General features: G+C 54.6%; 1 protein-coding gene across 3 annotated transcripts in view; it reads left to right on the top strand.

The window, feature by feature from the left end:
* The window catches only part of CARD11 (caspase recruitment domain family member 11), a 136689-nt gene extending 120484 nt beyond the window's left edge, over positions 1-16205 (top strand). For all 3 annotated transcript variants that reach the window (XM_026449466.2, XM_026449464.2, XM_026449465.2), the window contains exons 15-24: positions 1619-1751; positions 2664-2865; positions 3254-3380; positions 6468-6708; positions 7485-7581; positions 8671-8766; positions 10710-10845; positions 12279-12458; positions 13559-13683; positions 15739-16205. In XM_026449466.2, the coding sequence (XP_026305251.1) occupies positions 1619-1751; positions 2664-2865; positions 3254-3380; positions 6468-6708; positions 7485-7581; positions 8671-8766; positions 10710-10845; positions 12279-12458; positions 13559-13683; positions 15739-15858 (1457 nt within the window). In that variant the 3' untranslated portion in view covers positions 15859-16205. The remainder of the gene's footprint in view (positions 1-1618; positions 1752-2663; positions 2866-3253; positions 3381-6467; positions 6709-7484; positions 7582-8670; positions 8767-10709; positions 10846-12278; positions 12459-13558; positions 13684-15738) is intronic.
* Positions 16206-16239: the final 34 nt, after the last annotated feature.

Raw genomic sequence — 16239 nt, 5'->3', positions numbered from 1 at the left:
GTAGGGAGGGTGAAGGCGGGATGGGGAGAAGTAGGGAGGGTGAAGGCAGGATGGGGAGAAGTAGAGAGGGGCGAGGCGGGATGGGGAGAAGTAGGGAGGGGCGAGGCGGGATGGGGAGACGTAGGGAGGGTGAAGGCAGGATGGGGAGAAGTAGGGAGGGGCGAGATGGGGTGGGGAGAAGTAGAGAGGGGCGCGGCGGGATGGGGAGAAGTAGGGAGGGGCAAGGCGGGATGGGGAGAAGTAGGGAGTGTGAAGGTGGGCTTGCAGGGTCACCGCCTTCAAGCCTGTCTCAGCACCGAGGGAGGGTGGCAGCATCCCCTGGCCCCGACAGAGCTGGCAGCAGGGGAGACTGTGGCTCAGAATCCTCCGGGTGTGCCCTGCCAGCCCCCTCTCTTCCAGGGCTCCCCCAGCCGTTGCCAGCTAAGGCTGCCAACTGATGAAACGAAAGATGAGTGGTCCTCTTTAATGGGGGAAGCATCAACGCTATCAAGTGTTAAAGAGAGGTTAGCACCTAATCGAGGCTGGGTAATGAGAAGAATTGAAAGAGTTTTGGAAAGGGGAGAGAATCCCGGGCAACCGTCCAAAGTATTTTGCAGTGTCGGGAAAAATTCCATTTGCAGAGAAGCCTTTGTTATCAGTCCCGAGCAGGTTTGCAGTTCCCTCCATCCCAGCCGCCCGGAGTTCTATGCAGCAGATATCTTTCTCCCAGGTGTTCCGGGTCCACCTGGGGTGAGAAGATAGGGAGGGGCCTCCTATGGGGGCCAGACCCTCCTCTTCCCACCCAGCTTCAGGCCCCTGCAGGCCAGGAAGCTGATGGATGATGGTGAGGCCTTAGGGTACCAAAATGAAATCTGGGGGCCCAACTCAAAAACAGAATGAAGCCAGCCACGGTGCCTTATGCCTGTAATCCCAGCACTTTTAGAGGCCAAGGCAGGTGGATCACTTTGAGACGAGGAAGGGTGACATAGCAAGACCCTGCCTCTACAAAAAAAAAAATGAATTAGCCAGGCATGGTGGTATACCCCTATAGTCCCAGCTCCTTGGGAAGCCAAGATAGGAGGATAGCTTGAGCTCAGAAATTCAAAACCAGCCTGGACAGCATAGTGAGACCCCGTCTCTATAAAAAAAAAAAAGTGTTTAATTATCCGGACATGATGGTGCACACCCGTAATCCCAGCTATTCCAGAGGCTGAGGCGGGAGGATCACTTGAGCCCAGGAGGTTGAAGCTACAGTGAGCTATGATCATCGCACTGCAGCCTGGGCAACAGAGCAAGACCCTCTCTAAAAAAAAAAAAAAAACAAAAAAAAGCAAATGGTAATGGGAAGCCCCCTTTCTCCAAAAAAAAAAAAAAAAAAAAGGAATCTTAAAAACCAGATACCTGATAAGGCTTGCCACTAAGAGGAAGTTCCTGGAGGCTGGGGAAGGTTTGTGTTGGAGACATTCAATGTGGGACTCAGCCATCTGCGCCAGGGAACCTCAGAGACCCATCTCCCGGGAGGCTGCCCGGGAGGAGCAGGGCAAGAGGGCTCCGAGCCTGCCCCAGTGCCAGGGCGACGCCAGCAGGTCCCAGCGCTCCCCGCCACCCCTGGTACTGATGGGCGCTCGTCCCTCTTTAGATGACAGTCACGAACGCTACTCCTTCGGACCCTCCTCCATTCACTCCTCCTCCTCCTCCCACCAATCCGAGGGCCTGGATGCCTACGACCTGGAGCAGGTCAACCTCATGTTCAGGAAGTTCTCTCTGGAAAGGTATCCCGGTGAAGGGGAAGCCGGGGTTGAGGGTGGGGATGGGATAAAGACCCCTCACCCCTCACTCCCCTGCAAAGGGGACCATTCATGTAAGCCTCTAGGGGTTCTCCTAGAGCCAGCACCAGAATCGTAGCATTTCCGAGTCAGAAATCGCTTCCTGGCCGGGTGCGTTGCTCACACCTATAATCCCAGCACTTTGGGAGGCCAAGGCGGGAGGATTGCTTGAGCCCAGGGGTTCCAGACCAGCCTGGGCAACATGCAAGACCCCATCCCTACAAAATAATTTAAACATTAGCCAGGCGTGGTGGCACACACCTGTAGTGTCAACTACTCAGGAGGCTGAGGCAGGAGGATCACTTGAACCTGGAGGTTGAGGCTGCAGTAAGCTATGATTGCACCACTGCACTCCAACCTGGGCGACAGAGCGAGATCCTGTCTCAAAAAAAATGAAATGACTTCCTGTGACCTCCCAAGTGTCCAGGTGCAGAAACCGAGGCCCACAGAGGGAAGGACTTGCGCAAGTCCACGCAGCGTGGCAGAGGCAAAGAAGTGGGACCCAGATACCCATCAGGCCCCGTCCATGACACATTGGAGCCTGGTGGGCCGTGCTCAAGGGGCCCCTCCTAACATGGCCCTTGCCAGTCCCACTACAGCCACTGCAGGCCATGGAGGGTGCCTCAGCTCCTCTCCTCGTCTGCATGTCTCGCAGCAGGAGCCGCTTGTGAGCTCTCACTTCCCTTAGCCATTAAGGGCCATTCTCAGAACCAGGACACCGAGGTGCCGGATGACCACAGGAGGCCATGCCACCGGGGTCCCAGCACCCGCCACCAACCCCCGGTGTGTCCCAGTAGGGCTTTTCTCTTTCCAGCCCAGCTGCCTAACTGCCAACTGCCATTCTGTTTCCTGCTGCAGACCCTTCCGGCCTTCGGTCACCTCCGTGGGGCACGTGCGGGGCCCAGGGCCCTCGGTGCAGCACACGACGTTGAACGGCGACAGCCTCACCTCCCAGCTCACCCTGCTGGGGGGCAACGCGCGAGGGAGCTTCGTGCACTCGGTCAAGCCTGGCTCCCTGGCCGAGAAAGCCGGCCTCCGCGAGGGCCACCAGCTGCTGCTGGTGAGGGGGTGGCAGGGGAGGTGCCTGCAACCGTAGTGTCAGTGGTGACATTTAGGGCCCCTAAGCCTTGCATTCAGCCACGGATCCCCGGGCAGGAGGAGGGAGCTGGAAGGTGGTCAGACCATCCGCATCACGGGACCCGTCTCTCCCCAGCTCCCCACCTGTGCTTCTGCAGTCTGTGTCCAGCCATTGGCTCCTGCAAGCTCCCAGGGTGCAGGCAGGAGGCAGGTGCAGCCCCCTGAGCAAAATGCTGATTCCCCCTCTTGGCACTGAGCTAGTCTTTGTTCGGGGAAGAGATGATTTTTTTCCCAACGTACAGAGAGCGGCCTCGCCCCTACGGCTCTGCTGCCTGTGGAGCGGGGAGACAAACGCTGTCTCTGCTCTCCAGCTAGAAGGCTGCATCCGAGGTGAGAGGCAGAGTGTACCCCTGGACACATGCACCAAAGAGGAAGCCCACTGGACCATCCAGAGGTGCAGCGGCCCCGTCACGCTGCACTACAAGGTCAACCACGAAGGTGAGACCTCCCTCTGCCGTCTGGAGCGACCCTTGGCCAGGGAGGCAAGTCTGTGACCTGGACAAGTGACCTCGCTGCCCAGAGCCTCCGCTCGCTCTTCTGTTCAGTGGAAGGCACGGGCACTTCCTGGCAGCGTCACGAGGCTCAGGGGCAGGTCTGAGAGAGCACACAGGGATGGCGACAGCTGTGAGCAGAGCTTTGCTATCTGGCACTGGCTCTTTAGACATGTCTGCACGCACCTGCCCGGGTGACTCAGGCTGCCCGCCAGGTCACAGTGGACACGGCATCCCCAGGCTCAGGCACACCTGTTGGAGCCCTGGCTGGCCCAGCTCAGCCCAAGTTGCCTCCTCTCTCGGGCTTCCCGTCCCTGATGTACATAGGCAGTAGCTCTGGGGTCAGGGCACGGACTGGGGATGGAGAAACAGAGGTTCCCTGTCAGGTCCTGCTGGGGGATTCCTGGCTTTGTTCAGCATATCTCAGAAGCCTGCTCACCCACCAGGCCAGGGACCACAGCAATGGCTACCTGAACTCTCTCACTCCTGTGAGAACAGAGCCTACAAACAGGACCCTGCTGGAGCGAACTTTCTCTCCCTGGAATTCCAGACTGCAGGACGGTGCTGCTGCACAACCCTGGGGGGCGCTGTTCACATCGTATTCTGTGGCACTGCTGGTCAGGGGGCCCAGAGATTTCTCTACCCAGGACCAAGACCACCGAACCACAGCCCGCGACTCAGGATTCTTGCTCTGAGATCCCCCAGCTCCGGGGCAGGTGGGCCTCACCCTTCATAGACTCAGGGAAACGGAGGCCCCGCCCTGGTTCTGGCCTCCCCGGCTGCAGCTGAGTATGGTGCCTTTTCACAGGGCCCCAGCATCCTTTGAATAGGATCTTCTCTTTCTCAGCCAAGACTCCTGGGCGGTGAGCTCGGAGCTTTGTTTTCTGCTCTGAACGAGTCTGAGTTCTCGTTCTCACCTCTGGGTTTTTCTGCATGATTATCTCTGCAGCTGGATCTTATTTTTAACCGCCAGGGCTCATGAATGTTTCAGCAGAGCATAAATAGCCAGTTTCTCTCTATCCGCTCTCCAGAGCCGCCTACTCGAGCTCCTTCCCAGCAGTGCCCTACCCGTGCGAAGACAATAATGATGCTTTATCCCTACATGCAGGGCAGGCTTCTCCCCAGTCCTGCACCCTGATCTTCCAGCCCAGCAGAAAATCGGTGGGCCTGCAGAATATGATGTGAGCAGCGCCACCGCCTCGACCCCCGACCCCTGACCCCCGACCCCCGACCCCGGAGTTGTACAGCAGCACAGCCCTGCAAGTCTGGAATTCCAGGGAAAGAAAGTTCACTCTGGCAGGGTCCTGTGTGCAGGTTCTGTTTTCATAGGAGGAGAGAACTCAGACAGTGATCACAATGGCCCCTGGCCAAGTGGATGGGCAGGATTCTGAGATGTGCTGGACAAAGCCAGGATCCCCCCGACAGACCTGACAGGGAATCCCTGTTTCTTCAGGCACAGTGGGCGGGAACATTCATCAGATAATCCAGCTGGCTGGCATGGCCCTGGAATGTGGGCGTGGACAGTTGACGAGCTACTCTGGTTATTAGAACCATTTTAGCTCCCGCAGTGTTATGCAGCCCTCAGCATGTGGGGCTGATTTGGGGGTTTATATTATGGTTTTGTATCATAGCAGAGCTTGCTGCGTTTATCATGTTCACGGTTTATGCCCCGCTCACTCACAAAGTATTTGCAAAACTTTACTTGGGAGGCCGATGACATTTAAATAAGATTCAAATGACATGTGCCATGGTCTCCTTGGGAAACCATTTGGCAGTATCTTCTAAAGATAGATAGATAGATGATTGATAGATAGAAGATAGATAGATAGATAGATAGATAGATAGATAGATAGATAGAGAAACAGACAGACAGATGATAGATATTAGATCATGGATACGTAGATGGATGATGGATGGATAAGTAGATAGATGATAGATAGATAGATAGATAGATAGATAGATAGATAGATAGATAGATAGATATTCTATGACCAAGTAATTCCACTTCTGTGTATATACCCAAGAGAAATGAGCACACATATCCACAGATAGATGATTGATTGACTGATAGATAGGTGATTGATAGATGATAGGTAGGTAGATAGATAATAGATGAATAGATAGATGATAGATAGATAGATAGATGATAGGTAGGTAGGTAGATATTCTGTGACCAAGTAATTCCACTTCTGTGTATGTACCCAAGAGAAATGGGCACACATCTCCATAGACAGACAGATAATAGGTAGATAAATAATAGATAGATGAATAGATAGATATTCTATGACCAAGTAATTCCACTTCTGTGTATGTACCCAAGAGAAACAGGCACATATATCCACAGACAGCAGTGTATATGAATAACTCTTAGCAGAGTTGTTCACAATAGCCCAAAGCTGCAGACAATGCAAATTGCACATGGGAGAATGGATACATCTACATACCATGGCATACTATACACCAGTGAAAAAGAGCCCCCTCCAGCTACGTTGCAGCATCACAGACAAATCTCACAGGCGTAATGTTGAACAGTGGAAGCTGGAAGTGAAGAGAACATATACTGTTTGGTTCCACTTATATGAAGTGAGATTCAGCCTATTTATAGCAACGTCCGTTAGGATGATGGTTCCCCTTGGGAAAGGTACTGACAGAGAGGGCTCTGGTTGTTGCTGCCCCCACATATATATTTGTGGAAATTTATTGAGCTGAGTACTTAATTTATGCTATACGTGAGTTGTGCAGCAATGAAAAAAAGAAAAAAGTGCTGTATAATGGTGGGGAAATACGAAGAGTGTAGCAGGAATGCTAGTAAATGTGATCATTGCAACTTGGCAAAACTTTTAGCTCTGAGCTTCCTGGCAGCCAAGACAAAAAGGGAGACTGGTAAACAACATGGCTACCCTTCACTGGGGAGGTAGAACTTTCCCCTAGCTATAAACTTTAAGTTGGTGGTGAGGGAAGCTGCTCTAGGAGATGCTCTGATGGTCGGGGGACTCCATACCGATAGACAGTTGGTGCATCTTTCCCTCCGCAGGGTACCGGAAGCTGGTGAAAGACATGGAGGATGGCCTGATCACGTCGGGGGACTCATTCTACATCCGGCTGAACCTGAACATCTCCAGCCAGCTGGACGCCTGCACCATGTCCCTGAAGTGTGACGATGTTGTGCACGTCCGTGACACCATGTATCAGGACAGGCATGAGTGGTTGTGTGCGCGCGTCGACCCTTTCACAGATCACGACCTGGACATGGGCACCATTCCCAGCTACAGCCGGTGAGGCCAGAACCAGGGCGGGACCTCCGTTTCCCTGAGTCTGTGGAGGACCAGGCAGGATGCCATGAACATCAGCAGAGGGGTTTATAGAGAAGCCCAGGCCAAAGAAGGCCACTGCTTTCTGTTTCACAGCGAGGTCCCCCAGGCCCTCCTCCTCCAGGACTTCCTGCCTCCTCAGAGATGTTTCTCTTGACCTTCACTAGAATTCTGTAGAACCCTTTTCCATCTGGTGGTGACCAGACCACTTGGTACTCAATTCTGTGCTCTCCTGCTGGGTTCACTAGTCATTTCTTTTCCATAGACCACATCCCAATAACAACGTTGTCATTATAACAGCACTAGCCTCCGGGGACTGAGCACAGGTAGTGTGTCAGGCACACAGCAGGTATCCGGAAGCATCTATAAGACTGTAACACTACACATCCATACCACGACATCTGTAAGACCATGACAATGCACCTCAGGCCAGTCCTCGAAGGAAAGCATCATCACACCAGATTTACAGAGGAGGAGGTGGTGGCTCAGAGGGGTTCAGCCACTGTGCTGCAGCCCCACAGCGAGCCAGTGCTGGAGGTGGGATCCCAACACAGATACAAGGAGCCACATCTTCACCCCGGGTGGCCCTTGGGCTCAGAGCACACACCAGCCACACAGCCATCCCTACGCAGCGTCAGACACGCACCCCACCCATGCCAGTGCGGTGCTGCGGCCCCGCTGGCTTCCCGTTGCTTGACCCGTGAATTTCAGCCCCTGAAGCTCCTCTCTTCGCTCCGCAGAGCCCAGCAGCTCCTCCTGGTCAAACTGCAGCGCCTGATGCACCGGGGCAGCCGGGAGGAGGTGGACGGCACCCACCACACCCTGCGGGCACTCCGGGTAGGTCTGCCAAGCACCCTGTGGGAGTAGCAGGGCCAGGGACCTCGCCAGCTTCAAACCTAACTCCCGGGTCTTTTTTAGAGGCAGTAACAAATGCAATCCATCCGTATTGGGATGATGAATTCTAGGGGACTTAACTCCTTAGGAATGAGACGCTCTCTGTAGAAGGAGACCCGTCCTCTCATGCCCTCCCACAGGTCCTGACTTTCCAGGACAAGGGGTTGGTGTCTGGACAGGCACAGTGGCTCATGCCTGTAATCCCAGCACTTTGGGAGACCAAGGTGGGCAGATCACTTGAGGTCAGGAGTTCGAGACCAGCCAGGCCAACATGGTGAAACTTTGTCTCTACTAAAAATACAAAAAGTAGCCAGGCCTGGTGATGGGCGCCTATAATCCCAGCTACTTGGGACGCTGAGGCAGGAGAATCGCTTGAACCTGGGATGCAGAGAATGCAGTGAGCCGAGATCGTGCCACTGCACCCCAGCCTGGGCGGCAGAGCAAGACCCTGTCTCAAAACAAAAACAGGGCTGGGCGCAGTGGCTCACAACTATAATCCTAACACTTTGGGAGGCAGAGGTGGGAGGATCATGAGGTCAAGAGATTGAGACCATCCTTGCCAACATGGTGAAACCCCATCTCTACTAAAAATACAAAAATTAGCTGGGTATGGTGGTGCGCCTGTAGTCCCAGCTACTCAGGAGGCTGAGGCAGGAGAATCGCTTGAACCTGGGAGGTGGAGGTTGCAGTGAGCAGAGATCACGCCACTGAACTCCAGCCTGGTGACAGAGCGAGACTCCTTCTCAAAAAAAAAAAAAGGTGAGCCTAGATGTCTGGCTTCAGCTGGACTGCAGGCCTTTGCTCTACCATCCGTGGTCTCTTTTGAAGCAAATCACCTCTCTCCCAAGTCTCCAGGACTCCTCTCCCCTACCCCGCCTGCCCCCGCCCCTTGCCTGCAGGCTTTTGATTTCTCTAAGGAAGCTTTAGCACGGAGGGGGCTTGAGGACAGGTCTCCGGTTCTCACCAGCATCATTGTGTTCTTGCCTCCTGCCAAGCCCAGCGGGGCCTGACTGATGGATAAATTCATTTCAGAACACCCTGCAGCCGGAAGAAGCGCTTTCAACAAGCGACCCCCGGGTCAGTCCCCGTCTCTCCCGAGCAAGCTTCCTTTTTGGCCAGCTCCTTCAGGTAAGGCTCTCCGGAGTGTCTACCGACTTTTCAATCATATTCTGCTGTGGCCCTGCCCTCTCCCCACTGAGAAGAGACACCCGAATCAAAATAATCGTGCTCTGTGTTTGTATACCACTTGCAACTCTTCACAGTGCCTCACATCTCCTGTCCCATTTTATCCTCTCAGTGACAGGTTGATAGACAGTCTCTGTGCCTGCGGGAAGCAAATCCCACTTTCATAAAAGATTGAGGAACCTTATGGTGAAAAGAAACTGAAGTTAGCTGTTCAGATACGAATAGAAAGATCAGAAGCAGTGTATCAGGAGATGAAAACAAACATCCTAAATATCTAGGCCAGTTTAGGTCCTCATTAATCGAGCATTCAACTTATCTGAGCATCCCGGCAGCCAAGGTAAAAAGGGAACCCAGCAGATTCTTTCAATCTTATCTGTCTAGGGAAACATTTTAGCAATCGGGACCAGAAAGGACTTTTCCCTTCTATGTAATTCTAAAAGGGATTTATTTATTTTTTTTTTTTTGGCATGGATCATTACACATCCGTATTGGGATGATGAAGAACATTGGCTAGCATTGTTTGTGATATCTTCAGAAACGGTTTCTCATAAATGCAGAAACACTCTTTGGGATCGTTTCTTTTATCACCCGTGGACGAAAACCAAGGGGGTAATATGAAAATGTGGTCCCATGAGCGTGTTCCTGTGTAGCTACCTCACTCATTAGACCCCAGTGGAGACAGTGTTACGTTCCGCTGCTCCGTCTTGATGTTGGAACGGGGAAACCCAGGGAAATTATGAGCAATGTGACCCTAAAATCCAGGTAGACACAAACAAGTGTCAGAGAGCCACCCAGGTGGAAAGGAACCCTGGCCAAGCCTGAGGGGTTTACAAGGGCAGGACGATTTGAGATGACGCATTTTTACACCTGCGTATCATGCAAGAGTGGAACCTTGGGGCCAGGCGCGGTGGCTCACGCCTGTAATCCCAACACTTTGGGAGGCCGAGGCGGGTGGATCACTTGAAGTCAGGAGATCGAGACCAGCCTGGCTAACGCGGCGAAACCCCGTCTCTACTAAAAATACAAAAAGTAGCCGGGTGCAGTGGCGGGTGCCTGCAATCCCAGCTATTCGGGAGGCTGAAACAGAAGAATCTCTTGAACCCGGGAGGCGGAGGTTGCAGTGAGCCAAGATCGCACCACTGTACTCCAGCCTGGGCGAGAGTGCAAGACTCTGTCTCAGAAAAAAAAAAAAAAAAAAACCGTGAAACCTTGCGAGTCTCATCCAGAGCCCTGCAGCCAGTTAACAGAGAGACAGCTGACACCCCAGAGACCATGTGTTTTCCTTCCTGCAGAAGGAAGAGTGTGGAGAGACTCAAAGTAGCCTATAGAATATGGTGTGAACCTGCTTCTGTGCCCATTGCCGGGGCATCTGTTTCTGCCCTCCAGGACGCAGCTCTGTGAACTGTAGAAAAAAGTGGGTGCCCCCCATTACACTTGGGGATACCGAGGCAGAAAGGCATGGTGAGCAGTGTCAGAGGGAGGTGACCTTGTCCAGCACATGCCCAGCAGGGGGCAGTCCCTGCCTTACAGGGGTTTCCAGCCAGGGGTCTCCACGGCTGGGGCGGCTCAGGTCCCACAGTGCCTGCAGAGCTGCACCTGAGGTTCCCACGGGGATGCAGATGGGCTTGACCTGAGGCTCATCCGGCTGGGGAAGACTGTGGGCACTGATTCATTCATTTACCTACTCAGGACATCTCTCCAGTGGCTAAAGGGCTCGAGCCACCTGCTGGGAGTCTCCTGTTTTTATAGGGGAAATGACTGGCCCGGGAACCCCCAGGGCAGAGGAGCGATTTGAATAAAGGTCTGACTTTGCCTGGTTGAGGGCAGTGCCCTGTCTGTTTAGAAGCGGAAGCAAGAGTCCTCCCCCAACCCTCCTGCTCTTCCAGTTCGTCAGCAGGTCCGAGAACAAGTATAAGCGAATGAACAGCAACGAGAGGGTCCGCATCATCTCGGGGAGCCCGCTAGGGAGCCTGGCCCGGTCCTCGCTGGATGCCACCAAGCTCTTGACTGAGAAGCAGGAAGGTACATGGGGACCGCCTGGCTCCTCCCAGCACTCCCAGCCACAGTCATACATGCCTCACCCTCACCTGGGGGCACATTGGTCCTCATGAGGAGGCCTAGAAGTCCTCAAAATGGAGAGGAGGGAGGACATAGGTGGCTCATGCCTGTAATCGCAGTGCTTTGGGAGGCCAAGGCAGGAGGATCGCTTGAGGCCAGGAGTTCAAGACCAGCCTGGGCAATATAATAAGACTCCCATCTCTACAAAAAATGTAACTATAAAATATATAAAAACATTAAAAATAAAAACACAAAACATTAAAAATAAATCTTAAAAGATGTAAATAAATAGCTAGGCATGGTGTCACGTGCCTATGGTCCCACCTACTTGGGAGGCTGAGGTGGGAGGATCACTTGAGCAGGAGGTTGAGGCTGCAGTGAACCAAGATCGCACCACTGCAGTCACTCTGGCCTGGTCCATACAGCAAGACCCCTAGCTCTAAAAATAAAAGACAAAAATAAATTAAGGGTGAGAAAGCCTGGCCTTGGCTGTGAGGACCATGCTGCCTCGGGGTGACGTCCCGCCAAGCTCACCGGACAACTACACTCTCATTGTGGTTGCTTCACGCCCGGGTACCCGTGTTCATTGGGGCTGTTTGCTGTGAAGTGTTCGTTTTATTGATTTCTCTACCCACTGAGTGCCTCTTGTCATTTATCAACCCGGTGAGGGGCCTCCTGGTCCACCGTCCCCGACCCCGCTGGCCCTGGCTGCCCCTGCTCAGGGAAAGAGAGGCCACAGCCCTGGCTGGATCTCAGAGGAGGCCCTGGGGCAGCTCCCCAGGCTGGCCCTTTGGAAGTTGGAGTGGCCAGGCCAGGGACAAGAAAAGGCACAAGGGACAAGGGACAGGCTGCCTGTTTCTGGGAACCGTTTCCTCTGGGTGCCTGGGGTGGTTTCATCAGAACCCCGGGCTTCTGCACGGCTCCCCGACCCCAGCCAGAAAGGGACTGAGAAGGCAGAACTGAGGCCAAGTCGTCCCTCCCAGTGCTCCTGGGAGACACCCAAGGCCTTGCCCGCTGGCCCTGGTGTCTCGTGGGCGCCCGCCGGCACTTGCTTTCCTTGCCCTCGCCCTCCCCTCCGCTGGGCTGTACCCAGTCCATGCCCTTCCTCCAGGAAGCCCTTCTTGATCATTTGCCAAGGCAAACTTTCCCTCCAGAGCTCAGCCAAGGTTCCTGCATTTGTCACACACTCTGCCTGCCCCTCACCACACCTCCCCTCCCCGGCACACGAGCCCCAAACAGTGCCAGCCCAAGGTGACCTCAGACATTCGATGCCCGGGGCAGCAGCCAGGCCTCCACACTGACGGTGGCCTCCAGGACTCAGCCCAGGGGCCCCATCCTCCCTGGAAGGTCTTCGGAGCCCCAGGGCTCTGACCACTGCCCTCTCCTGCCCCTGCCAGAGCTGGACCCCGAGAGCGAGCTCGGCAAGAACCTCAGCCTCATCCCCTACAGCCTAGTACGCGCCTTCTACTGTGAGCGCCGCCGGCCCGTGCTCTTCACGCCCACCGTGCTGGCCAAGACGCTGGTTCAAAGGCTGCTCAACTCGGGAGGTGCCATGGAGTTCACCATCTGCAAGTCAGGTGATCGGCGAGCCACAGCCACCTGGGGAGCCCTGCGGGAGCCACGGACAAGGACGACTTCCCCTCTTCTCTTCCCTCCTCCCCTCCTCCCTTTCCCCTTCTTCCCTCTTTCCTTTCTTTCCTCCTCCCTTCTCCCTCCTCCCCCTCCTCACTCCTCACTTCCCTCCTCCCCTTTTTCCTCCCCTCCTTTTCTTCTTCCTCATCCTCCCCTCCCTCCTCCCTCTTCTTCCCTCCTCCTCCCCATCACCCCTCCTTCCCCTGGATGGGTGGATAAATAGATGGATGGATTAATGGATATGGGTGACTGGGTGGGTGGACAGATTTATAGATAAATGGGTGGGTGGATGGATGGATGGATGGATAAGTGGATGGGTGGGTGGGCGGATGGGTGGGTGTTTAAGGGGTCGGTAGACGGGTGGGTGGGTGGATGGATGGATGGATGGATGGATGGATGGATGGATGGATAAGTGGATGGGTGGATGGGTGGGTGGATGGATGGCTGGGTGTGTAAGGGGTCAGTAGACAGGTGGGTGGGTGGGTGGATGGATGGATGGATGGATAAGTGGATGGGTGGGTGGACGGATGGGTGGGTGTGTAAGGGGTCGGTAGATGGGTGAGTGGGTGGGTGGGTGGATGGATGGATGGATGGATGGATGGATGGATGGATAAGTGAATGGGTGGATGGGTGGGTGGACAGATGGGTGGGTAGGTGAGGGGTCGGTAGATGGGTGGGTGGATTGATGGGTAGGTGGATGGGTGGGTGAAACAGGAGATTTATTTAGACTGGTGATCAGCCTTGCACCACAGTGCCTGAGCTGCTTTGTCCAGTGAAAGGTATTGCTGAGAAGCCAAACCATGAGTATTTGCCAAGCACCTGCTCCATGGGCTGCCATGGGGAGTATGAAGAAGGTTAACCTCAGCCCTGCCCTCAAGGAGCTTCACAGTCTAGTAGAAAGGAGATAAGATTCATTTAAACATGGCTGGAAGGAGATTGGACGTCGAGTTCTGTAGAGCCCAGAAGGTGGCAGGCAGGGCTTGGTTGGGATGGTCAACCCAAGGCCACCTGGTGCTGCCCTCAGGACTGGCCCCTCTCTCTGCAGATATCGTCACAAGAGATGAGTTCCTCAGAAGGCAGAAGACGGAGACCATCATCTACTCCCGAGAGAAGAACCCCAACACATTCGAATGCATTGCCCCTGCCAACATTGAAGCTGTGTCCGCCAAGGTGAGGCGGGGGCTGGGAGGTTGGACGGGGCCGGGATCCTCCGTGATGATCCTCATGAGGCCACCTGGGCCAGGGACAAGGGTGGAATGAAGAGTTGCTTTCACCTCCCCGTGGCCAGACCTCTCCTTTTCCCCTTGTCCCAGCAGCTGCCCAGTGTTAACGTCCTCTCTGCGGCCTTGTCCCCTGGGCTCCAACGTGAGTTTTTCTTTTGGAGCTGCTTTCTGTTTGCGATGGCTTCCTGGAGCTGGCGTGTGTTCGATGATTTAGGGGTGTGTGTGTCTGGTTGTGCTAACAAGGGCCAGAGATAGAGAACCAGCTCATCAGGGCAAGAGACAGGATAAACGTGAAGGTGACAGGTATTGCATTCACCAAACGAGGGGAAAACAGGACATCACAAGGGTTGTTGGCAACGATGCAAAAAGGTTGTCTGTGCGCAGTGTGGAGTCTTTGCAGCCAGAAAACGTGACCTAAGCATTGAGCTCTTCCTCGTCCCAGCACTGGATGAAGGAAAGGCTCCCTGTCCACGTCAGTGGAGGGCCGGGGGCTGGTCCGTGGTGGGCTGTCAGTCTCCATCAGTGGAGGGCTCCCCCAGCTGCCGGCGGCTGGCTCTGTGGTGGACGCTGACCTTGGGGATGGCAAGAGCAGATGGTGGTGTTTTTGGGTTTTTTTAAAGTCTAGGCCACAGCTTTAGGAAATTCTGGCAGCTGGAGCAGACAGAAAGTAAGCGGACAGGGTCGGAGCCGAGATTGTTTTTAGCTGAAAAGAAGAAGCCATCCAGCAGATCTGTGCTGTTAGAAATGTGGGCCATGGCCCTGCTCACGGGGAAGGGGGAGCAGTGGCCTGCGGGAGGCCCAAGGGGACCCTGAGCAGGGTGAGCCATTCCCACTTCCAGACCCGGGTGCTAGTTCCAGGCTGTGTTCAGTTTGTGAAATTCATTGAGCTGCACACTTAGCATGCTGTGTTTATGTTCTATTCCAATGCAAAGTTTGATGTTTTATTTATTTATTTAGAGACTAGGTCTCACTGTGTTGCCCAGGCTGGAGTGCAGGGCACGATCCCGCTCTACTGCAGCCATGACTTCGTAGGCTCAAGCAACACTCCCGCCTCTGCCTCCCGAGTAGCTGGGGCTATGGTTATGCACCATCATGCCCAGCTAATGATTTTCTGATTTTTTTAGAGATAGGGTCTTGTTATATTGCCCAGGCTGGTCTCGATCTCCTTGCGTCAAGCAATCCTCCCACCTCCCAAAGTGCTGGGATTGCTGGCCTGAGCCACCACGCCCAGCCAACATTTGGTGGAAATTTTTTTTTAAGTGATGCCTTCAGTAAAGCAGAGATTGTCCTTTCTCAAAATGATGAGCTCATGGTTGAGAACCCTTGCAGATACTCCTGGGCCCTGCCAGCCTGGCTGACTCACCCTTCATGTGTTCCCTACTTTCTTAATTGAAGGCGGGCTAGGGTAGCGGGTGTTTTGGGGCGGGTGTGTGTGTGTGTGTTTGAGTGTTTGAGACAGTGTCTCGCTTTGTCACCCAGGCTGGAATGCAGTGGCACCATCTTGACTCACTGCAACCTCCACCTTCCGGGTTCAAGCAATTCTCCTGCCTCAACCTCCCGAGTAGCTGGGATTACAGGTGTGGGCCACCACACCCGGCTAATTTTTGTACTTTTAGTAGAGACAGGGTTTTGCCACGTTGGCCAGGCTGGTCTTGAACTCCTGACCCCAAGTGATCAGCCCACCTCGGCCTCCCAAAGTGCTGGGATTACAGGCGTGAGCCACCACGCCCGGTTGGTAGCAGGTGTTTCATTCAAACTCATTCACGCCACCTGGTTCACCCCGGCCGGGACCTCATCTCTGCCCATGAATATCACTGTGGTCAGCAGAGTCCTGGAGTGTCCAGACTCCTGGGGGGTCTCATCTCCTGGATCAGTGGCAAATGGCTTTCAGGGCTCCCACCCGGCTATAGACCCCAACCCTGCATCCAGGCCCTGCCACAAGCACCTTCACAGGAGCGAGAGGTGGGCGGGCTGCTGCTGACCGAAACCACTGTGCCTACAGAACAAGCACTGCCTGCTGGAGGCTGGGATCGGCTGCACGAGAGACTTGATCAAGTCCAACATCTACCCCATCGTGCTCTTCATCCGGGTGTGTGAGAAGAACATCAAGAGGTTCAGGTAGGGCTTCCAGACCCTAGGGGCTGCCCCCTCCTGTCCCTAGCACCCCACCAAGTCTCCATGGATCGCAGGAGGCCTGTGTGCCCCCACTTCATGCACCCCCCTTAGTAAACCCTCACCAAGTACGGAACTGACCTTGCAGAGCTGACGCCGAGGGCAGCGGCCGAGATGATGACTCACAAACGGGGCGCATCCCAGGGACAAGAGCTAGGAGGGTCGGGGCAGAGTGCCCATTACCCGGGGTGGTCAGGAAAGGCCTGGGGGATCTGTCAGCGAGACCCATGGCAGTGAGGGGGGCCTAGGAGATGAGAAAGAGGATGCAATCTGGGCAGCGGGGGAGCAGCTGGTGCTCAGCCCCTGAGATAGGTGTTTGGGCGGAGGGGTG

This window comes from Piliocolobus tephrosceles, chromosome 8 (assembly GCF_002776525.5).
Source record: "Piliocolobus tephrosceles isolate RC106 chromosome 8, ASM277652v3, whole genome shotgun sequence".
NCBI classification, from domain to species: Eukaryota; Metazoa; Chordata; class Mammalia; order Primates; family Cercopithecidae; genus Piliocolobus; species Piliocolobus tephrosceles.
The sequence above is the reverse complement of the archived record's forward strand: the minus strand, read 5'-3'. Positions and strand labels throughout refer to the sequence as shown.